At 38.2% G+C, this 23,961-nt stretch overlaps 1 protein-coding gene across 5 annotated transcripts in view; it reads left to right on the forward strand.

Annotated features, from left to right (window-relative positions):
- Positions 1-23,961, forward strand: part of INPP5F (inositol polyphosphate-5-phosphatase F) — a 94,620-nt gene that overhangs the window by 64,750 nt on the left and 5,909 nt on the right. For 4 of the 5 annotated variants that reach the window (XM_086378643.1, XM_086378647.1, XM_086378648.1 and 1 more), the window contains 10 exons: positions 101-299; positions 1,426-1,605; positions 2,493-2,560; positions 8,219-8,343; positions 9,364-9,441; positions 10,347-10,467; positions 11,458-11,586; positions 15,635-15,752; positions 17,558-17,756; positions 23,606-23,677. In XM_086378643.1, the coding sequence (XP_086234769.1) occupies positions 101-299; positions 1,426-1,605; positions 2,493-2,560; positions 8,219-8,343; positions 9,364-9,441; positions 10,347-10,467; positions 11,458-11,586; positions 15,635-15,752; positions 17,558-17,756; positions 23,606-23,677 (1,289 nt within the window). Of the gene's footprint in view, positions 1-100; positions 300-1,425; positions 1,606-2,492; positions 2,561-8,218; positions 8,344-9,363; positions 9,442-10,346; positions 10,468-11,457; positions 11,587-15,107; positions 15,203-15,634; positions 15,753-17,557; positions 17,757-23,605; positions 23,678-23,961 lie in introns of those variants that run through there. The other variant, XR_015155666.1, reaches the window with a different exon arrangement.

Consider the following 23,961-nt stretch of genomic DNA (forward strand, 5'->3'; position numbering starts at 1 on the left):
CTAATAAACTAGCAAGTGTGTGATGTCCACTGCTTGGATTTAAGGAAGTATAGCAGTGCTGTACAGAATAGAAATAACATGGTGTTCATATTATTTTCAGACACGAGATGTGGACTTTTGGATCATCCCCATCATCCAAGGTTTTGTGCAGATTGAAGAGCTTGTGGTTAATTATAATGAGTCATCTGACGATGAGAAAAGCAGCCCAGAGACCCCACCTCAGGAGTCCACCTGTGTAGATGACATTTACCCACGATTTCTAGTGGCTCTCATTTCACGCCGAAGTAGACACAGAGCAGGTAAGTGGAGGGCTGTAATAGTGTGCAAATCAGATCCAAGCGAGAATGGAACATTGCAGATGAATTGAAATGCTAATGGCAATAATGGATTTGGAAAAACAGTTTCAAAGTGCTCAGTGACTCTCAGTAGTGTGGTGTAATTGGGGACCAATTTTTTGGAGAGAAGTGAATGGGAGAGTGTTAACAAAAGGGGAAAGAAAAGGAGGTATATTGTGGAAAAGAGCAGTAAGTCACTTGGGATGTGCTTCTAAATACCGTTGTTCCCACTGACAGCTTGTATCACTGTAATAAATCCTTAGCGCTAGCACCTTTGGGAAAACCCTCCTCTTTTAGTTTACAGGCATTATCTCAGCTTCAACTTTTAAAAAACACTAGCGAATACAGGCATAATTTTGGGGTAAGTTGATACTGTGCTGCCAAGCAGTTGCATGTTAGATCCCCAAGGCTATCCTGAAAGACAAATGTTTTTTTTTTTAAATTTTATTTTATTTTTAAACTTTACATAATTGTATTAGTTTTGCCAAATATCAAAATGAATCCACCACAGGTATACATGTGTTCCCCATCCTGAACCCTCCTCCCTCCTCCCTCCCCATACCATCCCTCTGGGTCGTCCCAGTGCACTAGCCCCAAGCATCCAGTATCGTGCATCGAACCTGGACTGGCAACTCATTTCTTACATGATATTTTACATGTTTCAATGTCATTCTCCCAAATCTTCCCACCCTCTCCCTCTCCCACAGAGTCCATAAGACTGTTCTATACATCAGTGTCTCTTTTGCTGTCTCGTACACCGGGTTATTGTTACCATCTTTCTAAATTCCATATATATGCGTTAGTATACTGTATTGATGTTTTTCCTTCTGGCTTACTTCACTCTGTATAATAGGCTCCAGTTTCATCCACCTCATTAGAACTGATTCAAATGTATTCTTTTTAATGGCTGAGTAATACTCCATTAAATTTTTTAAAAAACTTTTGATTTGGTATCGGGCTGTAGCCAATTAACAGTATTGTGATAGTTTCAGGTGAACAGTGAAGGGGCTTGGTCATGCATGTACATGTATCCATTCTCCCCCAAACCAGACTAATTTTTAAAATTTTTGCTGTTTTAATTTTTTTTTAGGAATGCGTTATAAGCGAAGAGGAGTGGATAAAAATGGAAATGTTGCAAATTATGTGGAGACTGAGCAGTTAATTCATGTGCATAATCACACTCTGTCATTTATTCAGACACGAGGCTCTGTGCCTGTCTTCTGGAGCCAGGTTGGGTATAGATATAATCCAAGACCTCGGCTGGACAGAAGTAAGCCTGTCAGTTATTTGGTTTGCAAATGATGATTTCAGAGGAGATGTTTTTAAAATCCTAGATACTTCATAGGTTTGGATTTATTTTGCCAGATAGTTCATTTAAGATGGTAGCTGGTACACTGAGATTTAATAGTGATACAATAATCTTAAAAGCATTAATAATAGTGGTTGCTGACAATTTAAGTAATTAACAATAAAAAATTGCAAAGTAGAGCATCACATAGCTTATTTCACAGATTTTAATTTGTTGTTTCTTTGAAGAATACTTTACTACAGTGCTTAATTTTGGAAAAGTGTAAATATAGCCAGTATGTGTAGAAGCAGGAAATACCTTAACGAGACAGTGTCTTCATGGAATAAGTAAAATCTCTTTTCAGATGTTTGCTGTGAAAGGTTTGTTGTTTGAAATATTAAGGATTTAATTTCTTCAAGTATTTTAACCGGAATAGCTAAATCATATTAATATAATTAGATTACTCAAAGGGGCTGATTTTAAAATTGTTTACAGAATATTGTTCACTCAAAACTTAATTCATATTTGTGAGACTTCAGTAAACTTTAATTTTTAATATCCTTGCTTTAAGGGGTTTTTATTAATTTATTATAAACCACATGAAACCTTTTCTGACAAGTTGGTTGAATATATAGATTAAATGCCACAGTTTCATAGTTGACATCTTCAGTATGTTTCAGTTTAGTCTAATTGGGGGAAAAAGAGAAATCAAATCTTTAGCTTAGCACTTCATTTAAAAATACTAGTTTTAGACAATCTTGGTTACATTTGGGCTGTCAGTGTTTAAAGTAAGTGTAAAGATGAAATAGACACTAAACTCTGTCTTAAACATGGGAAGGAAAAATAGATTTTGTATCACTTTTTCATAGGTGAAAAGGACACGGTTCCCTATTTCTGTGCCCATTTCGAAGAACAACTGAAAATTTACAAAAAACAGGTGGGATTTCATCTGTAGTAATGTGTTCCTTCATATTTTTAGAAATGGTTGTGCATCTGTTTAAATTTGAAGATAACGACATACGGCTCATAATTAAGTAAAATGGCATTTGTCATGACGTTAAGAAACACATAAGCTAAGAGTATTCTTTAACAATTATTAAGTCAGCTACTTTAAACTGTTTTAGATGAGATTAGTCTACTATCAGTTATCACAATCTGAGATATGTCTAGAGTAAGATATGAAAGGCATCTTTCAGGTCCACCTCTTTGAGGTAACAATTAGAAATAACCTTCAGTATCTTTTTTTCTTTGCACACCTTTCTTATGTATTCATACAGTCAATATGTAGATATGTGAACATATAAACCAAAATCATTTGAGAACTGTTGGGTGAAATACAATTTCAATAAGATGACCAGATTTCATATAGATTAATATAAAATAATCAGTGACTCTTCTTATCTATTAGCAGTGACCAGTCTGAAGGTATAACGCCATGGGATGCATTTTTATAACCATAGCACAAATAGGAAGAAATAGCGTAAAATCTATTGAACATACAAAAAAGATAGCATATATATGAGGGGAGGGGTTTGTTGGGAAGGAAAGTCTACTGGAGAACATAGAAGAAAACCTGAATAAACAGAGAGACAATACCATGTTCCTGGATGGAAAGACTCAATATTGAATAGACTTCAGTTCTTGCAAAATTAATATATAAATGTTTTGCAGTCCCAAAGATAGTCCCAGCAGGGAAATAAAAAGGAAATCCTCACATTGGAAAAAATTATATAAAGTGTGAAAAGAAGAAATAAAGGCAGGTAACTGGGGAAATGAGAACTGCCACACATTGCTGTGTGGAGATCAAACCAATCAATCCTAAAGGAAATCAGTCCTGAATATTCATTAGAAGGACTACTGGATGCTGAAGCTCCAGTACTTTGGCCAACTGATGTGAAGAGCTGACTCATTGCAAAAGTCCCTGATGCTGGGAAAGATCAAGGGCAAGAGGAGAAGGGGGCAAGAGAGGATGAGATGGTTGGATGACGTCACCATCTCAGTGGACGTGAATTTGAGCAAACTCTGAGAGCTAGAGAAGGACGGGGAAGCCTGGCATGCTGCAGTCCATGGGGTTGCAGAGTTGAATATGATTTAGCAACTGAACAGCAACAACACTTCGCTGGGAGGAGCATAAATTGCTGTGGCCATTTTTGAATGGTATTATCAATCAAAATAAAATACTCTTGTACTGTTAGTATAGTAATTTGGTTTTTGGCCCTTCATGCCATATACAGAAATCAGTTCCAGATAGATATGGATCTAAATAATAAAGGTTAAACAATAAGCCTTTTAAAGGAAAATATTGTTAGACTGTCTTTTGACCTTAAATCTTTTAAACAAGGTTTTAAAAGAACTAACAGTAATAAAAAAGTAGACTTTACTAAATTTTTGATTTTTATTAAAACTTTATTATCATATATTTTCAATATTAAAGCACTACAAGTGGTATATTATTTATTAAAATGAAATAAGACTTTAAAAGTACCAACCATAATGAAAAATTGGTAATTTGACTTTACTAAAATAAAGAAATTCTTGATTATTAAAAAGCACCATTAAGAGAATGGAAAGGCAATTCAGAAAGTTGCAGAAGACATATATATGACAAAGGGCTTATATCTAGAGTACATTAAGAATGCCTTCAAATTCATAAAAGGTGTACAACCCAAAGAAAACTGGACAAAAGACTTGAGCAGATTCTTCCTGTACAAGGATAGTCCAAGTACAATAAACTGGACAAGGTACTCCACTTTCTTAATCATTGGGGAAATGCAAATTAAAACCACTGCTCACACACTAGGATGACTAAAATAAAAAAGATGGAAAATACAAGTTTTGTCAAGGATGTGGAGCAGTGATAACTCTAATACAAATTAAACAAAAAACTTAAATCTCCTTGAGAGAAACGTGTTCAATCAAGGAGGCATGTATAAACCTTCTTTATTGCAGCATTAAAAAAACCCTGATTGTTCATTAGGCGTTCAATGGATAAAGCACAGCATGTCTAAAGTGTTGAATACAAATAGTTAAAAATGCTGAGATGCATCTGTGTGTACTAATGTGAAAATATCTTAATATAGTAGAGTGAGAGGAAAACTATATAACAGCATATGGCATGTTACCACTTAAAAAATCCCACAAAACAAAACTGCCGTTTATACATATGCAGTTCTCTTCCATATATACGTGTGTTCTCACCTACATATGGCATACACATTTTTTTAGGGACGTGCTTAGGTGGCCTGAAAGGGTATACTTCAAACTTGTAGCAGGAGTTACCTTTAGGGAAAGGTAAGGAAGGATGTGACCTTTATCCACATTTGAATTTTTTACAATCTGAAAAAAATTTCATGTATTTGCAGTATGTGTAGTTAGAAGTAGTATTGTGGGCTTCCCAGGTGGCTCTCAGAGAAGGCAGTGGCACCCCACTCCAGTACTCTTGCCTGGAGAATCCCATGGACAGAGGAGCCTGGTAGGCTGCAGTCCATGGGGTCGCTAAGAGTAGGACACGACTGAGCGACTTCACTTTCACTTTTCACTTTCCTGCATTGGAGAAGGAAATGGCAACCCACTCCAGTGTTCTTGCCTGGAGAATCCTAGGGATGGAGGAGCCTGGTGGGCTGCCATCTATGGGGTCGCACAGAGTCGGACACGACTGAAGCGACTTAGCAGCAGCAGCAGCAGCAGCAGCAGGCTCTAGTGGTAAAGAACCCCCTGCCAATGCAGGAGACACAAGAGATGTGGGTTTGATCTCTGAGTCAAGTTCCAAAAAAATCCCCTGGAGGAGGAAATGGCAACACACTCCAGTATTCTTGCCTGGAAAATTCCATGGACAGGGGAGCTTGGCAGACTACAGTCCATGGGGCTAAGAGTCAGACACGACTAAGCTCAACAGAGCCAATAAGTAGTATCACCTACTTACAGTGGTAACAGCTAATTGTTATAAAAATTGAAGTAATACTGAGGTATGTAAAGAAAGTAGAAGAAATAACCTCTTGACCACCCTTCCTGCTTCCTGCTGACTTTCACGACCTGTTTGTACACATCAAATTTACGGGCATAGGTATTAGCAGTCACCTGTTCCTTTCTAACGGTACCCCAAAGATATGCTTTTATCCAGCCTCATCTCTTGGGTAATTGTCCTGGGAGGTAGTCCTGTGGTTGGTCTGACTCAGTCATGGTGTCAGAACTGTTGCTCTTGCCTGTGGTTGGTATAGGTGTGGGCCAATGTATGTTTTTGGCACTTTGACCAATGAGGTCTGATGTGAAGAGAAGTCTGTTGGGAGGCTCCAGGCAAGATTTCCTGCTCTAATAAAAAGAGATGCAGGAACCCACAGTCCTTCTGTAGTGGTTGTGTCTGGATTTGACTGGTAACTGCTGCAACTTTAACCAGGCTAGTTCATTAGCTTGAGGATTGATCAATATGTGAAAGATGGTAGAACAAAAGAGCTGGTATTGGTAACTACTGAATAAAGCAGTTCCAGAACCATGCAACCTCCAGACTTCTGAGGTTCAAAACAGACTCTGTCCTGAGATTTGAGTCAGGGATTTGTTATTTGCAGCAAAGAAACATCTTGACATATGCATATATATGCATTCAAAATTTAAGTCAAAAGAAGGCTATAAGCTATACCATATACACTGTTCTGCAACTATTTTCACATAGTAGCTGATAGCTGTTATTCAACCACTTCTCCACTGGTGGACCTTTAGGATATAGTTTCTGCTTGCTATTCTAAAATTCCCCAGAGAACACCTTTTACACGTTTTAAAATATGTGTGTGCTGTATAGACTAAATTTCTAGAAGTGATATGGCTGGATCAAACATTCAGTTCAGTCGCTCAGTTGTGTCTGACTCTTTGCGACCCCATAGACTGCAGTATGCCAGGCGTCCCTGTCCATCACCAACTCCCGGAGCTTGCTCAAACTCATGTACATCAAGTTGGTAATGCCATCAAACCATCTCATCCTCTGTCGTCCCCTTCTCCTCCTGTCTTCAGTCTTTCCCAGCATCAGGGTATTTTCCTATGAGTCAGTTCTTTGTATCAGGCAGCCAGAGTATTGGAGCTTCAGCATCAGTCCTTCCAATGAATGTTCAGGACTGATTTCCTTTACGATTGACTGGTTTGATCTCCTTGCAGTCTAAGGGATCACACATTAGATTAACTTTAGGTTGATACCCACCACTCAGTTGCTTCCAAAAAGATCATTCCAGTTTATACTCTTAGCAGCGAGAGCCGGTATCCATTTCTCCACATATTCACCATGCTGTTCATATTTAGTATTCGGTTTTTGCCTGTCTATAGATTAAAACTGATTTTCTGTTTTAAAATTTATGTATCATTTTTAACAAAGTTGCAAATCTCATGTATATTGGCTATTTGTCTATTTTCTCTTCTGAATATCTTCTGAATCCTTTACCTGTATTTTCTTACTGAATTTATAGCACTCTGTATTTTAATGGTTTTGTGTTGCAGGTATAATTCCCCTAGGTAGTCGTCTGTTTTTCTTAATGTTTGCTTATACTGTCATTTGGTACACAAAGGTTTTAAATGTTCATGTTGTCGCATCTGTCCATCTTTTTCTTTATGCTCTCTGGTTTTTATTATGCTTGGAAAGTCCTGTGACATCCTACAATTAGGGAAAAATCATGCCAACATTCTTCTTGCTTTTTTATAACTTGAAGAAAAAATATTTAGATCATTAATGCATCTAGAATTTCTTTTATATATAACGAAGGGGCTAACTTAAGTCCCCCCATGTAAATAGACAGTTATCCCAATATCATTTATAGTATGCTACTATAGTATATTACAGTATAGTAATATACAGTATCTGCAGTACAGTCTGTGTATAGTATAGTCCATATTCTCTGAGAATAATATCATTGTAGTTTAGATTCCTCAGTGTTCATAGGTCTGTCTTGGCCATCTGTCTTGTTCTGTTGAGTTGTTCATTTTTCTGCACACATACCATAGTTTTAATCACTAGATTTAACCTATGTTTTGCTCTTCAGTGGGACAAGTTCTTTATTGTTTTTCACAAATTTCCCCATATTATTCACTTTTCCAGAAAAACTTTAGAATTAACTTGCCAAGTCTGTACAAAGACCCTGTTTGAATTTTGACTGGAATTGTTGAGTGTGTAGATTAACCCGGGGAGCCCTGACATCTTTACAGTATTGAGTCTTGCCATCCAGCACCATGGTGTCTCTCTCCATTTACTCAGGTTTTCCTTTATGTGTTTCAGCAACGTTTCGTAGTGTCTAACATGTAGGTCTTGTATATTTCTTTAAAAATTATTCTAGAGATTTAAAATATCATAAAGGAACTTGTTTTCATTATGTATTCTAATAGGTTATTGCACATGTATAATGTGTAAAATTATTCTTGCCATTGATGTAAATTCTTATAAACCTAAAAAAGTGTAACAAATGAAAATCTAATTTTATAGGGGAAAAAACTGATGCTTGAGTGGATTAATTTCTAAGTCTGGGTACAAAATATTTCTAAAACATAACTCTAAATAGATTCAGTGAAAACATGAGTCTCAGATCTGATTAACTGAACTTTTTCTTTTCCCCCACTCTCACAGGTTATTATTAATTTGGTAGACCAGGCAGGAAGAGAGAAAATAATTGGTGATGCTTACCTGAAACAAGTGTTGCTCTTTAACAACTCACACCTCACCTATGTTTCATTTGATTTCCATGAGCACTGGTAAGATGGCTTCCTGAAAAATTGTATAAATCTTAATTATGTTAAATTGGTTCATAGTGCTTTTCAGGTCAACTGTATCCTTCTACTTTTCTGTCTATTCATTCTATTAATTTTTGAGAGTTTGACATTGAAACTCCAAATATAAATCTTAATTTCTCTACTTAAAAGAATTGTAAAGTATAGTAGAACTATGTAACTTTGTTCTGTATTTTCCAAGTCTCCTGTAAATGTGTTATCATATTTTCATAATTTAAAAAAAAGAGAAAAAAAAAAGATTGCTTCCTGAGATGAGTTTTGATCAGGTCCAGTATTTGTAGTAGTTGCTGCCACAGAGACCTTAGTTTTTCTTCTCTTTTCTTATTGGGAAGGAAATCTTGTTCTCATTGTTAGAAAGAAGACGATCATTTCTTAGTTCCATTTCCATATTTGTTTTATTTTGCCTAAAAAAGTTAATTCTTCCTGAAATATTCAGTCTTTTTGTTCCAAAATGACTTCAAGATTTAGAGTTCCTTTTATCCTTCACTTAATTAATGGAGCTTTTTCTTTCTGCTTGAGTTTGAGCCTGGCAGGAGTAATAGCATTCCCTTACTTAAAACTTATCCTGCTGGCTCGTCTTCACACTCTGTTAGTAATAATGCTCTCCCTTGGGATAAGTTCACTAGTTATCTGGAAAACAATGATCATTTTGATGGTAATTTTAACTTGTGTGTATTCTGAAAGCACATTTCTTTTGTCATAAGCCTGGCTCTAGTGTTGGTTCATTTACCTAGGTATTGAAAACTTTGGTGGGGAAAGAAGCTTCCAGCCACTGTGATGTGTTTCAGTGTATTCTTAAGCATATTTTCTTTCATAATGCAGATTACTTGTAAATATTTATATAATTTCCCATATAATTTAAAGTAGTATTAATCTCATATTTACAGTAATAATTTTAATTTTTCCAAGCAATCTTAGATATCATATCTTAAGCTTAAAAAATATTCTTAAAGATGTTTTTCTTTCTTTTGGCATATATTTTAGCCGAGGAATGAAGTTTGAGAATGTCCAAACACTAACAGATGCCATTCATGACATTATTCTTGACATGAAGTGGTGTTGGTAGGTATTTCATAAGAAATCAGTTTGACAAACTCTTGGTCTGTCAGATCATATGTTTTTTGTCTAGTACCAGTAAGCGTTAAAATAATAGCAGGCTGGAAAAGACTTTTTGTTTTTCTTGTTTCAACCCCAGATTCCTATTCTCCTTTTCAAAAGTATTAGTCGTTAGGCATTGTTAGCTTTGAACAGGAAGAAGGTGTCAGATGATTAGCAAAATGGAGCAAAGTGCTCTATGACTGTTCTTTAATTCCTTCTAATACTCTGTCCTCTACATTTCTTCTTGGTCCCTAACATGGGAAGGAACGCTTAGAGGTATTTGGTCTCAGTTTTGAGACATTTAAAAATTGCTGGAGAAGAAAGATAATTCTCAGACTATAGGAGGGAGAAGTAGGAAGGAGAAATTGGCTTAAAGGACAGAAGAGAACATTTGATTAGATTTTAAGGCCACAGGTGGCCAGACGAATTAGATGAGTGAGGCAAGCGTCATGATTCCACCCCGGGTGGTAGAGTGAATTAGTCTGTACAAGCTCATTTAGATGCATTTCTGCTTGAAGTCAAAAAGCAGGGAACAGGATGTTGTTTTAAAATGCCTTCTGGTTTTGAATGTGTAGATAAGCATAGCTGGGGTTGTGTCAGCTCTGCCTAGTAATTGTGTGACTCAGGAAAGTCACTCTGCATCTCAATTGTTTTTTTTTTTCAAAATGAGGGTAATATTTTCCTTGTCAGGTTGTTGTATAAATTAATAATAATGTTTACAAAGGTCTCAGTAATGCCTGCCACATGATATTCCAAGCAAATAGATAACCAATGTTGCTGTTGTTATCATTATACTGTAAAGAATTGTGGGTTTTGAAAACTTTTTAAGTATTTCCTTTGTAAAGTAATTCTATACTGTTTTTGAAAAGGGTTGATCAAGCTGGAGTAATATGTAAACAAGAAGGGATTTTTCGAGTTAATTGCATGGACTGCCTGGATCGCACCAATGTGGTCCAAGCTGCCATTGCACGAGTGGTCATGGAACAACAGGTAATTTGGAGTCCACTGGATTGTAAATATTCATTTCTAAGAAGACTGTGAGGCTGAAGGAGGACAAAGGGACAAGTTTGTTCACCTGTGTAATATTCCCATCATCAGTACCCTCTCTGGGGCTCTGGGTCCTTTGGCATCACAGAACCAGCCTCTTCCCTTTGTGCCCCAACCCTCCTGGTGGCACCTGTTTCCTGTAGTTATTACATCTCTTACCTCTGTGTCTCCTTTTAGAGCTTTCATCCTTCCAACACCTGGGTAATGAATTCCTAAGGTTGATATTCCTTGCATGGTGTTTTGTTTTGTTTTCCTGAATCGAGCCTTGTGACTGTCCTTAGAGGAAGTCTTCTACTGTTGCATTGAAGCAGCTAGGCTTTGGTGATGAAGCCCTGGCCCTACCACATACTAGGTGTTTTGACCCCATGCAAAAAACTGAGCCTCTCCAAACTTCTTTCTTTTCATCCATAAATGAGGATACTAAAATGGATAGTCTAGACAGGATAGTCTAGATAGTTTAGACAGGATACTAAAAAGGATACATCCAAAAATGAGCGTACTAAAGAGTATTGATTGCATAGACTTGTTATGAGGAATAAAAGATCATTTATTTTAGAAAGCTCTTAGCATATGGCACCAGACTTAACCTTTACTGAGCACTTACTGCTGTGCTACTATTTATGTTATTGTTGTTTCTATATGATTTTTTTGATAGCTTTACTTCGTAGCCAAATTTAAAAGAAAGATAAAATAGTATGAGTATATACATTAAAAATGACACCAGAACAGTATGAATGTTTTATTCTATTTATTCAGATGTAGCAGTTCATAAAGCTGTCTCTCAAGTGGTACTTAACTTTGAAAAAAGTCTGCAAACATTTCTTGAAGGGTCCTAAATTGTACGTGCATATGCTTCCTTTTCTCTGCAGTATATGTTTTATACTATGGTTTCCTGGCTTATCTGCAGTTAATCTACCAATGCATTCATTTTAGCTGAAAAAATTAGGTGTGATGCCCCCGGAGCAGCCATTACCAGTGAAATGCAATCGGATTTATCAGATAATGTGGGCCAACAATGGTGACTCCATTAGCAGACAGTATGCTGGGACAGCTGCTCTGAAGGTAAGTGTCTATAGCCAGCATCTGGGGGACGCAGGGTGTGGTTTAAAACCAACTTGGTTTTTGAGAAAAAAGCATGTGGGTTTCAGATGGTAGGTCTACATAGTTGACTCTGGAATGTTTGGGTAAGGCAGGGGTCACACTTCCAAATTCCTGCAGGTACCAAGTTGTGTGACTTGAACTGGCCACTCGTTAGCTTAAAGGGAGAGATGGGCGATGTGTACCTGAGAAAGAGCATACGATGACTCAGGAAGGTGCTGCTCTGCTACTTCCTAATGGGGCTAGAGGCCCAGTGTTGCTGGAGCTCCCAGTTCTCAAGGGAGTTTGGAAAACTACAATTTTATATGTAATAGCTTGTTTTTAAAACTTTATATAGACAAAATAAAACGTGTCGGTTGGTGCAATTTGGATCCCTAGTATAATTTGCCTCCTCTAATTTTGAATCCCAACCCTGCCTTTTGCTAGCTCTGTGACTGTGGGCAAGTCACTTAAATTCTCTGTGCCTGTCTCTTCTTTTATAAAACAGGAATAATTCTAGGCCCACTTCAAAAAAAGTGGTGTGGGATTATACGAGCTAATACGTTAGAGCTTAGATTGTTCCCTGACACACGGTAAATGGTGAAGAAATATTATCTTTTTGTGATTGTTTTACATAAAGTCCTTTGAGGATCCTACCAAGCTGATCTTCACAGAATTTAATGTAAATGTAAAATACAGTCACTGGTTACTAGATACTCCGTCTCTTGGCAATAGGAAGTGGTTGAATTAGTTTAAATTAGGTTTATAGTTATTTTCCTTCAAGGTAAATAGTTCACCCCAGAATATTTGTTATAACAAATTCTGAATAAAATCCTAAAGACTCCATCAGAAAACTGTTAGAACTAATAAATTAATTCAGTGAAGTTGCAGGATACAAAATCAACCTATGAAAATCGGTTATTTCTATATACTAATAGAGATTATCTAAAAAAGAAATAAAACAATCCCATTTATAATAGCATCAAAAACAATAAAATACTAAGGAATAAATTTAAACAAGAAGGTAAAAGATCTGTACACTAAAAACTAAGACCTTGATAAAAGAAATTGAAAGCACAAATAAGTGGAAGATAGCCCAGGTTGATGGCTTAGAAAAATTAGTATTAAAATATTACCCAAAGCTGTCTTCAGATTCAGTGTAATCTATCAAAATTCCATTGGCATTTTCTACTAGAATAGAAAAAACAGTACTAAAATTCATTTGGCAACACATAAGACCCCTAACAGCCAAAGCAGTCTTGAGAAAGAACAAAACTGGATGCATCCTACTTCTGATTTCAAACTATATTGCCAAGTTGTAGTAATCAACACAGTATAGTACTGGCGTAAAAACAGGCACAGAGACCAATGGAATAGAACCGAGAGCCCAGAAATAAACCTGCATGTGTACAGTCAACTGGTAATTTGACAAGGGAGCCAAGAATAGTCAATAGGGAAATGATAGTCTCTTCACTAAATGCTGTTGGGAAACTGAAATATTCACATGCACAATAATTAAACTGGACACCATTCACAAAAATTGAATTGAAATAGGTTAAAGACTTAAATGTAAGACCTGAAACTTTACTCCTACAAGAAAACATAGGAAAACATTTCATGACATTGGTCTTAGCAATAATTTTTTTGACTGACACCAAAAGCACAAGAAGAAAAGTGAAAATAAACAAGTGGGACAACATCAAACGAAAAATGTTTTGCATAGCAAAATAAGTAATCAACAGAATGAAAAGACAGCTCATGGAATGGGGGAAAATATTTGCAAACCATATGTCTGAGAAAGGGTTAATATCCAAAATATGTAAAGAAGTAATGCCACTCAATAGCAAAAAAAAAAAAACAACTGATTTTAAAATGGGCAAAGGATTTGAACATTTTTCCAAAGAAGATATACAAATGGCCAGCAGGTACATAAAAAGGTGCTCAATGTCAGCAGTCCTCAGGGAAATGCAAATCAAAACCACAATGAGCTATCACCTGTTGGGATGGCTGTTATCTAAAAGACACGAGATAACAAGGTTGGCAGAAAAGCTCACCCTTGTGCATTGTTGGTGGGAATGTGAATTGGCAAAGCCATTATGGGAAATGGTAAGGAAGTTCCTCAAAACATTAAAAATGGAACTACCATATGATCCAGCAACCCTATTTTATAAATATGTATCCAGAGAAAATGACATCAATATCTGGAAGAAATACCTGTACTTTTGTGTTCATTGTAGCATTATTCATAGTAGTCAAGATCTGGGAAGAACCTAAGTGTCTGATGCCAAATGAATGGCTAAAGAATATGTTGACAAGGGAAGCAGCCATACAAAGTTTTATATATATATATATAAAATGGAATATTCAGTCATAAAAGGAAGAAAGTCCTGGGATTTCTCTGGGGGTCCAGTGGTAGGGAGTCTGCTTGCCAGTGCAAAGCATACAAGTTTGATCCTGGTCCAAGAAGATCCCACCTGCCAAGGAGGAACCAAGCCCATTTGCCACAACTCCAGAACCCACTCGGTAGAGCCTGTGAATCGCATCTACTGAAGCCCAGGTGCCTAGAGCCCATGCTCCACAACAAGAGAACCACTGCAACGGGAAGCCTGCACACAGCAATGTAGACCTAGCGCAGCCAGAAATAAATAAATAAGTAGTTTATTTATTTAAAAGAAGGAAATCCTGACATTTTTAGCAACATGGATGAACCTTGAGGGTATTATGTTAAGTGAAAAAGTGAAATCAGGCAAACAGAGAAAGACAAGTAAGTAATGCATGATCTCTGAACTTCCCTGGTGGTCCAGTGGTTAAGAATCTGCCTGCCAGTCAATGCAAGGGACATGGGTTCAATTCTTGGTCCAGGAAAATCCCACAGGCCATGAAGCATCTAAGCCCGTGTGCCTCAACTACTGACACTGGCCCCTGGAGCCCATGCTCTGCAACAAGGGAAGTCTGCACAGAAACTCTAGAAAGCCTGCGTGCAGCAATGAAGACGCAGCATAGCCAAAATAAATAAAAATAATGCATGATCTCACTTGTATGTGGAATTTTAAAAAGTCAGACTCACAGAAACACTGAGACTGATGGTTACCAGAGGATGGGGTAAATGGGGAGAGACTGGTCAGAGTACAAACTTTCACTTCTAAGTTCTGGGGATCTAAAGTACAGCATGGTGACTATAATTAACAATACTATATACACACACAAAATATCATATTGTACACCTTAAACTTATGCAGGGGTACTTTTTAATTATACAAAGCTGGACAAAGAGGAATACTTTTTTCCATTGATATTAAACTTCTTTGGATGCAGCATTCATGTCTCTCTTTTCCATAATAGATTCCTGTTGCTAAATTAATATTTTCTGTGAATGACCTAATTGGCAACATGTTCTTCCTAAATTGTCAATTTTAGGATAGGGCCTATTTCTAAGATTGCCTTGGATGAAAATAGTGGGATTGGGATGGGGGAAAAAAGAGACTGTGCTTTCCCTACCTCTCTAGGGACTTGCTCTGACATCTTTGTTGTGAAAACCAAGAGAAACAAAACAATTAAATCTTCACTGGATCATTCTACAGGGATTGTAATGTGCAGCAAGGTATGGAAACCTCTGCTCTGTCTGTATATACACACAACCACATACACAGGTTAAATATGGTTGTAATAAGCTCTAGGGAACTGTCCACATTTTCCCACATCAGATATTTGTGTGTTTTGAATATCATACCAATTGGAGGCTTGAAAATCTTTTTGTTTTGTTATATATAAGTTTTGACCTATAAGTTCTAGATATTCTACAGACTGCCAAGAATGGCTTTACCTTAAAGCACCATCTAACTGTGAAGGTGGATAACACCAATAGCGTGTTTAGTTATTTGACATGCTTGGATCTGGGTCAAATACTAGTAGATATTTTAATTACATTATTTGGAAATTGTAAAAGCCTGTAGAATTCCAGTCTTGAATCAAAAGCCTACTGACTTCAGGAACATTTTTGTGTTTGGTGTCAAAGTGACTTTTTTATTGACAGGGTGACTTTACAAGGACAGGAGAAAGGAAGTTAGCAGGAGTTATGAAAGATGGTGTTAACTCGGCAAATAGGTATTACCTGAACCGATTTAAGGATGCTTACAGGCAAGCTGTTATAGGTAAGGAACACAGATGTCTTTAAAATTTGTTATACTTTCTGTGACTAACATTTTACAGTAACCAACTTCATTAACATAATCCATATGTTTTATAATACACTTGTGTTTCTACATTGAACATCTTACCCGATAAATCAAATTTTTACAAGATTAGAATCTGACAAATTTTTTAGGCTTGGAGCAGCAAAAGAAACTGCTCACTTTCTTACATATTTGTCAGTTTGTTATTTATGTAACAGAAGGCAAGGTTGAGGCTCCTGGATTATGGAATATGGTGCCCTAAAACCTCATCAAGTAAAAACTCAATATTCTGTTTTCCTATTACTCAAGCCTGAGAGATAAAACAAAATGATTTTCTTTCTTTGTCTGATGTTTATCATGTGTTCTTGCTGTGGACAAATACACTATCCTTCCTTATAAGCATGATTTAACAGGGTGTTAGGATATCAGACTATCCTAACCAATTCTTATCATTATTTAAGAGAAAAAATGGAGGGTGAATTGCCCAGTGGCATTCATCCCACAGCATATTTTTTTAAAATGTGACTTTAAATTTAATTTCCATGCAAGTATTACCTTTTAGGATTAACGTAAATGTAGAGTATTCTGGATTAGAACCAAACATAACATTGTCATATGGTCTCTAGGAATATTTTTAAAATCCTATTTTCTTAACCTGATTATTTATTATATATGAAATAGTAGGGCCCACACATAGGCAATTTAGGAATTTGAGAAGTCTGATGTAATTAAGTTTGGTTCATTTGCCACAGATATGGTATGTACTGATAGGAAAATTGGATTTTAGCAGTTTTTTAAAGGAAAAATTGATACATTTTTTTCTGTTGGTTGATCTAGCAATTCAGTTAGGTCACTGAGGACCCAGATTCTGTTCCTTTCTCATTTTGACCATCAAAAATATCAGCTTCATCCTAACCCTGAAGCTAAATCTCTTCCAAGTTTGAGAGAGACGGGCTAGTAGCAGTCTGGGTTCACTGCTTCTCCATAAAAGGCCAGTGGCTGGCAGTTCTCTCCCAGAAGTCTCACTGTCCCAAATGCGTGTAAGGAGTGGGATTACAAGGATTTTGTTAGTAAGCCTTGAGCTGCATCCTACACCAGGAAGAAGTTAACTTGTCTGTTCAGTTTCTTTGCTCAATTGAAAATTGGCTTATTTGTCTTTTTATTATTGAGTTGTAGGAATTCTTTTATTATTGATAATAATTAATAATAATTCTTTTATTATTGAGTTGTAGGGCTTTCCTAGTAGCTCAGTTGGTAAAGAATCTGCCTGCAATGCAAGAGACCTGGGTTCGATCCCTGGGTGGGGAAGATCCCCTGGAGAAGGAAATGGCAACCCACTCCAGTTATCTTGCCTGGAGAATCCCATGGACAGAGGAGCCTGATGGGCTACAGTCCCTGGGATCGCAGAGAGTCAGACATGACTGCAACTAACTTTCACTTTCAGGAATTCTTTATATATTTGTGGATACAGGTCCCTTATAGATGATTTTTAAATATTCACTTCTACTCTATGGGTTGCCTTTTAACTTTCATGGCATTTTCCTTTGAAACACAAAAGTTTCTGATTTTGATGGTGTCCAGTTTGTCTTTTTGTTGCTTGTGACTTTAGTTCCATATGGGAAAAAAAAAACAAAACAAAACATGCCTAGTGCAAGGTCACAAAGATTTATGCCTGTTTTTAAAAATGAGAGTCTTATTGTTTTAGGCCTTGTATTCTCTTTTGCTTTTAAAAAAATGTATTAGTAAACTAAGAAGATGATAGATATCAATACTTTCTACTCTAGATTTGATGCAAGGCATTCCAGTGACAGAAGATCTTTATTCCATATTTACCAAGGAAAAAGAGCATGAAGCTTTGCATAAGGAAAATCAGAGAAGCCACCAGGAACTAATTAGCCAACTCTTACAGAGTTACATGAAGTTACTACTGCCTGATAATGAAAAGTTCCATGGTGGCTGGGCCCTTATTGACTGCGACCCCAGGTAAGTTGGAGTGATGTCCTGGTGACTAATGTGCTTAAATTTCTGATGTTAAGCTGTCCTAATTATTGCTAGCAGTTGTCCATAAAGCTGTGGGGCATGGATGCAAAGTGCATGGCAGTTCTCAAATACATGGTTGGTACTAAGGCAAGCTGACAAGGCATTCAACTTCGGCTGTAAAATTAAAGGGGCACGAAAAACTCAGTAATGAGGTAAAATATGATAAAACCCAAATTGTGAAACTATAATTCAAAGCTTGTTTCATGGGTCCTCCCCTGCCCCCAGCCCCAACCCATGCCCCAGAAGCTAGGTTTATTGTATTAATGCACAGAACCACGTGCACCAGGAGGTTTAATGATGCTAGTTACCTTGATGGGTTGTTAAGTGGTCCTGGTCTTTCATAAAATAAATAGGCCAACTAATACTCAACATTCTTTTTTAAACAAAAACCATCCACTTTCAAGTGGTTCTTTAAAATATCAGCTGAATGGCAGGATCCAAATTTATCCACCAGATTGCTTGCTTTCAGGCTAAAATCTAAAATTATAATTTTCAATATTATGAATCAGAAACAATTCAGAAAATTCTAAATCAAGCTTTAAGAGTAAAAGGCTCTATTTAGATTTTATCTTCTTTTACATTTCATATGTTTTTTAATAAAAGGGGCATAAAACAAGCTTGCAAGAACAACAGAATGCAAGGGAGTATTTACATATATGATAATGAATAAAAAACGATACTGACCGTAGGTTCATAAGGAGTCCTTCCATGATTTCAAGTTCATGGATTATTTCACTTTGATAGTCAGTACTGTATGTATGGATGCAATTTTGGGATCCATAAGAGATGAGGTTTTCTGCCCATTTGGATTTCCAAAGTTAATTATATGCCTCCATCTTTTTTGTTGTTGTTGTCGGATATTTATCAGGCTGCCTTGGGCCTTAGTTGCCACACATGGGTTCTTCATTGTGTCACATGGGAGCTTTTGTTGTAGCACGTGGACTCTCTAGTTGTAGAGTGAGGGCTTAGTTGCCTGACCAGGGATCGAACCTGTATTCTCCACAATGCAAAGCAGATTTGTAACCACTAGACTACCAGGGAAGTCCCTATATTGCCATTTTGATTAGTTCTTTAAGAACTGTCCTTCTTATGAGAGATGCTTTGTGGTTATCATCCTTTCTATTACTGCTAAAATTTCTTTAAATTTGCTACTGGTATTTATCATTTGCAAGGCTTAAAGATTTTCTGGATGGTGGATAGCTTTCCTTTTCTCTTGAAGGGAGATGTTTGGAAACCTGCCGTTGGGCTATCTGAGGTTGCTAGAGAGCCTTTGTACAGTCTGTCTACTGAGCCAGAGGTGTGGACCCAGAACAGGTACCCCCTGGTTGAGGACAGCAAGAGTAGCTCTGGGAGTGGCTTTGCAGGCTCAGATCCTGGACAGCGTGTGATGGCCTCAGTCCCTCAGGCTTGGGGGTGCGGCAGTTGGCACCTGTCTGCCTCCAGCTGCATGTATGGTTTTTAAAAACATGTGTATGTGTGTGAAGTTGCTTCAGTCATGTCTGACTCTGCGACCCCGTGGACTGTAGCCTGCCAGGCTCCTCTGTCCATGGGATTCTCCAGGCAAGAATACTAGGGTGGTTTGCCATGCCCTCCTCCAGGGGATCTTCTTGACCCGGGGATTGAACTTGTGTCTCTTATGTCTCCTGCAGTGGCAGGGGGGTTCTTTACCACGGCTGCCACCCAGAAAGCCCCAAAATATCTTTACTGAGATGTAATTCTTATAGCATACATTTCATCCATTTTAAGTATATAATTGGGTGGGTTTTAGAATATGCTCAGTATTGTAAGACTATCATTTTGGTCAGTTTTAGAACATTTTTATCACCACAAAGAGAATCCTTGTACTCTATCCCCAGCCTCACCCCCTAAACAACCACTAATCTACTTTTATCTCTCTGGATATGTGCATTCTGGACACTTCATATAAACGTAATCATGTAATATGTGGCCTTTGTGACTGGCTTCATTCACTTAGCATAATGTTTCATGGTTCATGGGTATTGTGCCATGTAGCAGAACTTCACTCCTTTTCATGGCTGAATAGTATTTCATTGTATGTCTAGACCATATTTTCTTTTTTTACTCTTCTTTTGGGCATTTATGTTTCCACCTTCTGGCTCTTCTGTTGCAAACAGTGATGCTGTGAATACTTATAAACAAGTTTTTGTTTGAACACCCATTTTTCTTTTGGGTATATACCTAGGAGAGGAGATTGCCAGGCTACTGTGCTTAACTTTCAAAACACCACCGAACTATTTTCTTTGGTGGCTGCACCATTTCACATTTCCACAAGTAATGTGGGAGGGTTCCAGTTTTTCCATGTCCTCACCCACACTTTTTTTCCCCATTTTTTTTATTGTCATCATCCTAGTGGATGTGAAGTACTGTCACATTTCGGTTTTGATTTGCATTTCCCTCATGACAAATGATGTTGAAGATTTTTTCTTGGGTTTGTTGGATATTTATGTCTTCCTCAGAAAAATGTCTATTCAAATCCTTTGCTCATTTAAAAAACTGGGTTGTTTTTTTGTTGTTAAGTTGGGCCACATGTTTTTGTCAATAAAGCTTTATAGGAACGGAGCTGGGATTAGGGTGAGGCAAGTGAGACGGGATTGGACAGTTTGCAGAGTCGGATCCTATCTTTATTTGACATGTTGGATGTTTTGTTTATCATGGTATATTTGCATTAATTTTGACTTTTAAAAAATACGGCATTAAAAACTTTCGTTGATGTCAGGCTTTTTTTTTGGCACCCCCATAAATTTTGCGCCAGAAACCAGTGCCTCACTGACTTCACTGCAGTTATGGTCCTGTTTAATTTTAAACATGGCAGAAAAAGTTACGGCGAGCTGTTTACAAATGCTCAGTATTGCGCAGGCAGCAAGAATGGCTGCCCTTCCCTTTTCCTTGATCTCCCAGGGCTCCAGTTGGAACTGTCCAGCCACCTGGAGCCCACCCTCGGGCCTTTTTATGTTAAACCCCCGAGCACAGCTCAGTTAATTCCCTACAGACAGCCGCTGGCGTACACAGATCACACCTCCTGGTCGTCCCGCGGCCAGAGCTGACTCGAGTGACAGCCCCTAAGCGCCGGGTGGTGCACTTGTGGCTGGGGGAATATTTAATGTGACAGGAAATCGGGGGACCGTCCAGGTGCCCTTCAGCATCTGCACAAAGCCCCCTCTTTATTTGGTCCAACTCGGACTCGCTTTTTCTTACACCGAGAGCAGCTGACTACTGGTACTCGTACTAGCGGACTCACAAGGCACGCGGCAACCTCTCTCAGGCGCGCGGCAGTGCGGGCAGGCGCTTAGTCACGGTGCCGCAGGCCCGCGCCAGTGGCCCTCCGGGCGGGAGGGACGGCTCTTCACCAAGGTGTTTGTGCATGCACTCTCCCCGGACCCGGGCCAGGGCTGAGCCCACCTCAGCATCCCTCCGGGATCGGGGGCCGCACCCTCCTCTTGATGTAGGCGGTGCTGGATGGGCTGCGCCTGCGCACTGGGCGCGCACCGCGGCGAGCGTGGGCGGCGGAAGTGCGCTGTATTTGGGGGCTGGACTTGGCACGGCCGCGGTGCAGTTGCCGCAGTGGCTGCAGGCGTAAGGTTTGGCACAGGTGGCTCTAACTGAGCTTCGACTACTTGACGGACGGACTGACGGACTGACTGATCGACCAGATGCCGCGCTCCCACCGGCCTCCTCCAACCGCTCAGCGGCAGGCGAACGCCACAGGCAATGCCGCCGGCAACGCTGCCGAGCCCAAGCCCGAAGGCGGCAGCCTGGCGACCACTTTCAAGATTTTTCTCCTTTTTGCAGGACTGATGGTTAAAGTTCCTGTGGGGTTGTATTTTTCCTGCAAATTGCTGCTTTTCCAAAGCCTCCTGTTAATGTCCCCCGATGACAGTGGCTTTTACGCAACCATTGTCGCGGTGGTGGGGCTGCATGTGGTGCTGGCGGTGTTTGTGTTCATCGTGTGGAAGGAGGGCATGCCTGACTGGCGGGAAGAGAAAAACGAGTAGCAGCCCTTCCCTCCAAGCTGCAGGCGAGGGGTGGGGGAGTACCAAAAGGGGTTTTCTTTGTGTTTAAAAAAAAAATGGGGGTTAGGTTTTATTTCTGTTTAAGTGGGGCAGAGGGTGGTGGGGAGGGAAATTAAGTATTCACTGCAGCTTATACTTAAGTAAAAATGCGGGTGGGGGGAGGGCTGACTTCTTTCTTGATTGCCTGTGACGTGCCAAGTGCTTTTTCTTTCTGGACGTAATGCTTTTGACTGAGATCATGTTTGACCAATGTAAATATTCGTGTCAAAATAGAAGCTATGATAAAGTAGCACTACTTAGTAGGTGTAGAAATTTTTTTTCATATTAAACTACGTGTCGTGACGTAATTTTTATGGCTTGGCTCAAGTGACAGTTTTAAGAGTGCAGGTAAGCACCAACGCGCAAAACTAAATTGTATGTTACAGTGTTCGTCTACGGTATTCTCGGTGAGGTTGCCGAGATCGTAGAATAGATGGTTTTCTCTTTCCGGTTGGTTGGTTAGTTATTGCTCGTATTTTGGATCAATCTGTGTATTAATTGGGTTCTGACTTCTTCAATCTAATTAGTTGTATTTGGGGGGCATGTTTTTGGTGAAAATTGAGGTCAGTTTGTTATTTTAGATTAAAATTGTTCTAGTTATGGTGCAGCAAGATGCCCCTGATGTAAAATACTGCAATTTAAGATCTTGGTGAAATTTTCTCTGCAGTACCTGTTAAACAGTGACCTCATTCTTAGGCAGATTATGTACGTGACTTTACTTAAATTCCATCTACTAGTCATTTTTCCCCCTATTGTTTTCCATTTGTTTTTCAGTAGCATTTGGTCAGGTTTTTCAAATATCTCTGAAATTCTAAGATTTCTAAGATAGAAATATCTACTCCAGCAGTGGAATTTTGAGAACCAATATAAGTGTGCAGATTAATTTTCATCTTTTGATTGGAAAGCTGTTTTAATAGTAGATGAATATTTATTTAAAAGGTTGAGTTCAGATTCTGCCCATGTTACCTGTTGAGTATTTGTGGATTTCATATGTTGACCTTTTTAAAAAAAGTAGTATTTGGTTTAATGGTTCATCAGTACTCGGTTTTTAACCCTTACACTGGTATTTGACTTTACAGTGGAGATAAAATACAGCAAAGTGGACTTAGAATAAGGAAATGTTTACTCATTCTCTAAAAGCTGTGTAAATTAATCTGTAGTTTAAAAAAAAAAAAGCAAGATAGTTTGGGCTTGGTTCCGTTTTTGCACATAAATGTTATATTTACGTAAAAGTCTTTCAAAGGATACTTTCTGCATGAGTATAAACATATGGTAAATGTGCAGTGTAACTTGAAGATTAGGCCATGTGAGATGATCTAGATTTCTCTTTTCTCAGTCTGATATTTTCCTTTCTTTACAATCCTTGCCCCCTCCACCATCATGCAATTCCCCCTCCTCCCCGCATACCATTATCCTATTTTCCCTGAACCCTCCCTTCTCCTTGGCTACTCAACTCCAGTCCTTCCCTCCACCTACCCCACCTACCTAAACTGTGTTCCTGGTTTGATTTTGTTTTTTTAAATCTCCAAATGGATAGACTGTGTACATTTAACTTCAGAAGTAGGACTCATTGATTACTTGATATTTTTCTCCCCATCCTAGCCCCCACCATAAGGTGATAAAGATCATGATAAAGATCCCCTTTATCATTAAGGGGATCTGCTATAGAAAAACTGTAGATGAAAATGAAAATATTTAATTCCTTGTGTCATGTTTGTTTAGCCTCATTGATGCTACTCACAGAGATGTGGATGTGCTGTTACTGCTTTCTAACTCTGCGTACTACGTGGCCTAGTAAGTTGCTTATTGATTTAAAGCTTTTACTCTTTTAATGCGAGTAAATATCCTTTTTAGATTCTATAACACAAAAAGTTAAGAATCTAGTTTTGCTATATATTTTAAGAAATTTCACTGCTTTATCTTACATAATTGTTACATCACTTTTATCAATTTGAAAAAGTGATTTTAGAGTTATTTATAATAGTGTTGAGTTTTTGATAGTATCTCCTATAGATCTCAAGTTCTGATGTATTCTACATATTTTTATTGTAATTGACCATATACCATGATTTTTTATT

This window comes from Bos grunniens, chromosome 26, assembly GCF_055505025.1.
Source record: "Bos grunniens cultivar Pamir isolate PY7600 chromosome 26, Bosgru_T2T1.0, whole genome shotgun sequence".
Lineage (NCBI taxonomy): Eukaryota > Metazoa > Chordata > Mammalia > Artiodactyla > Bovidae > Bos > Bos grunniens.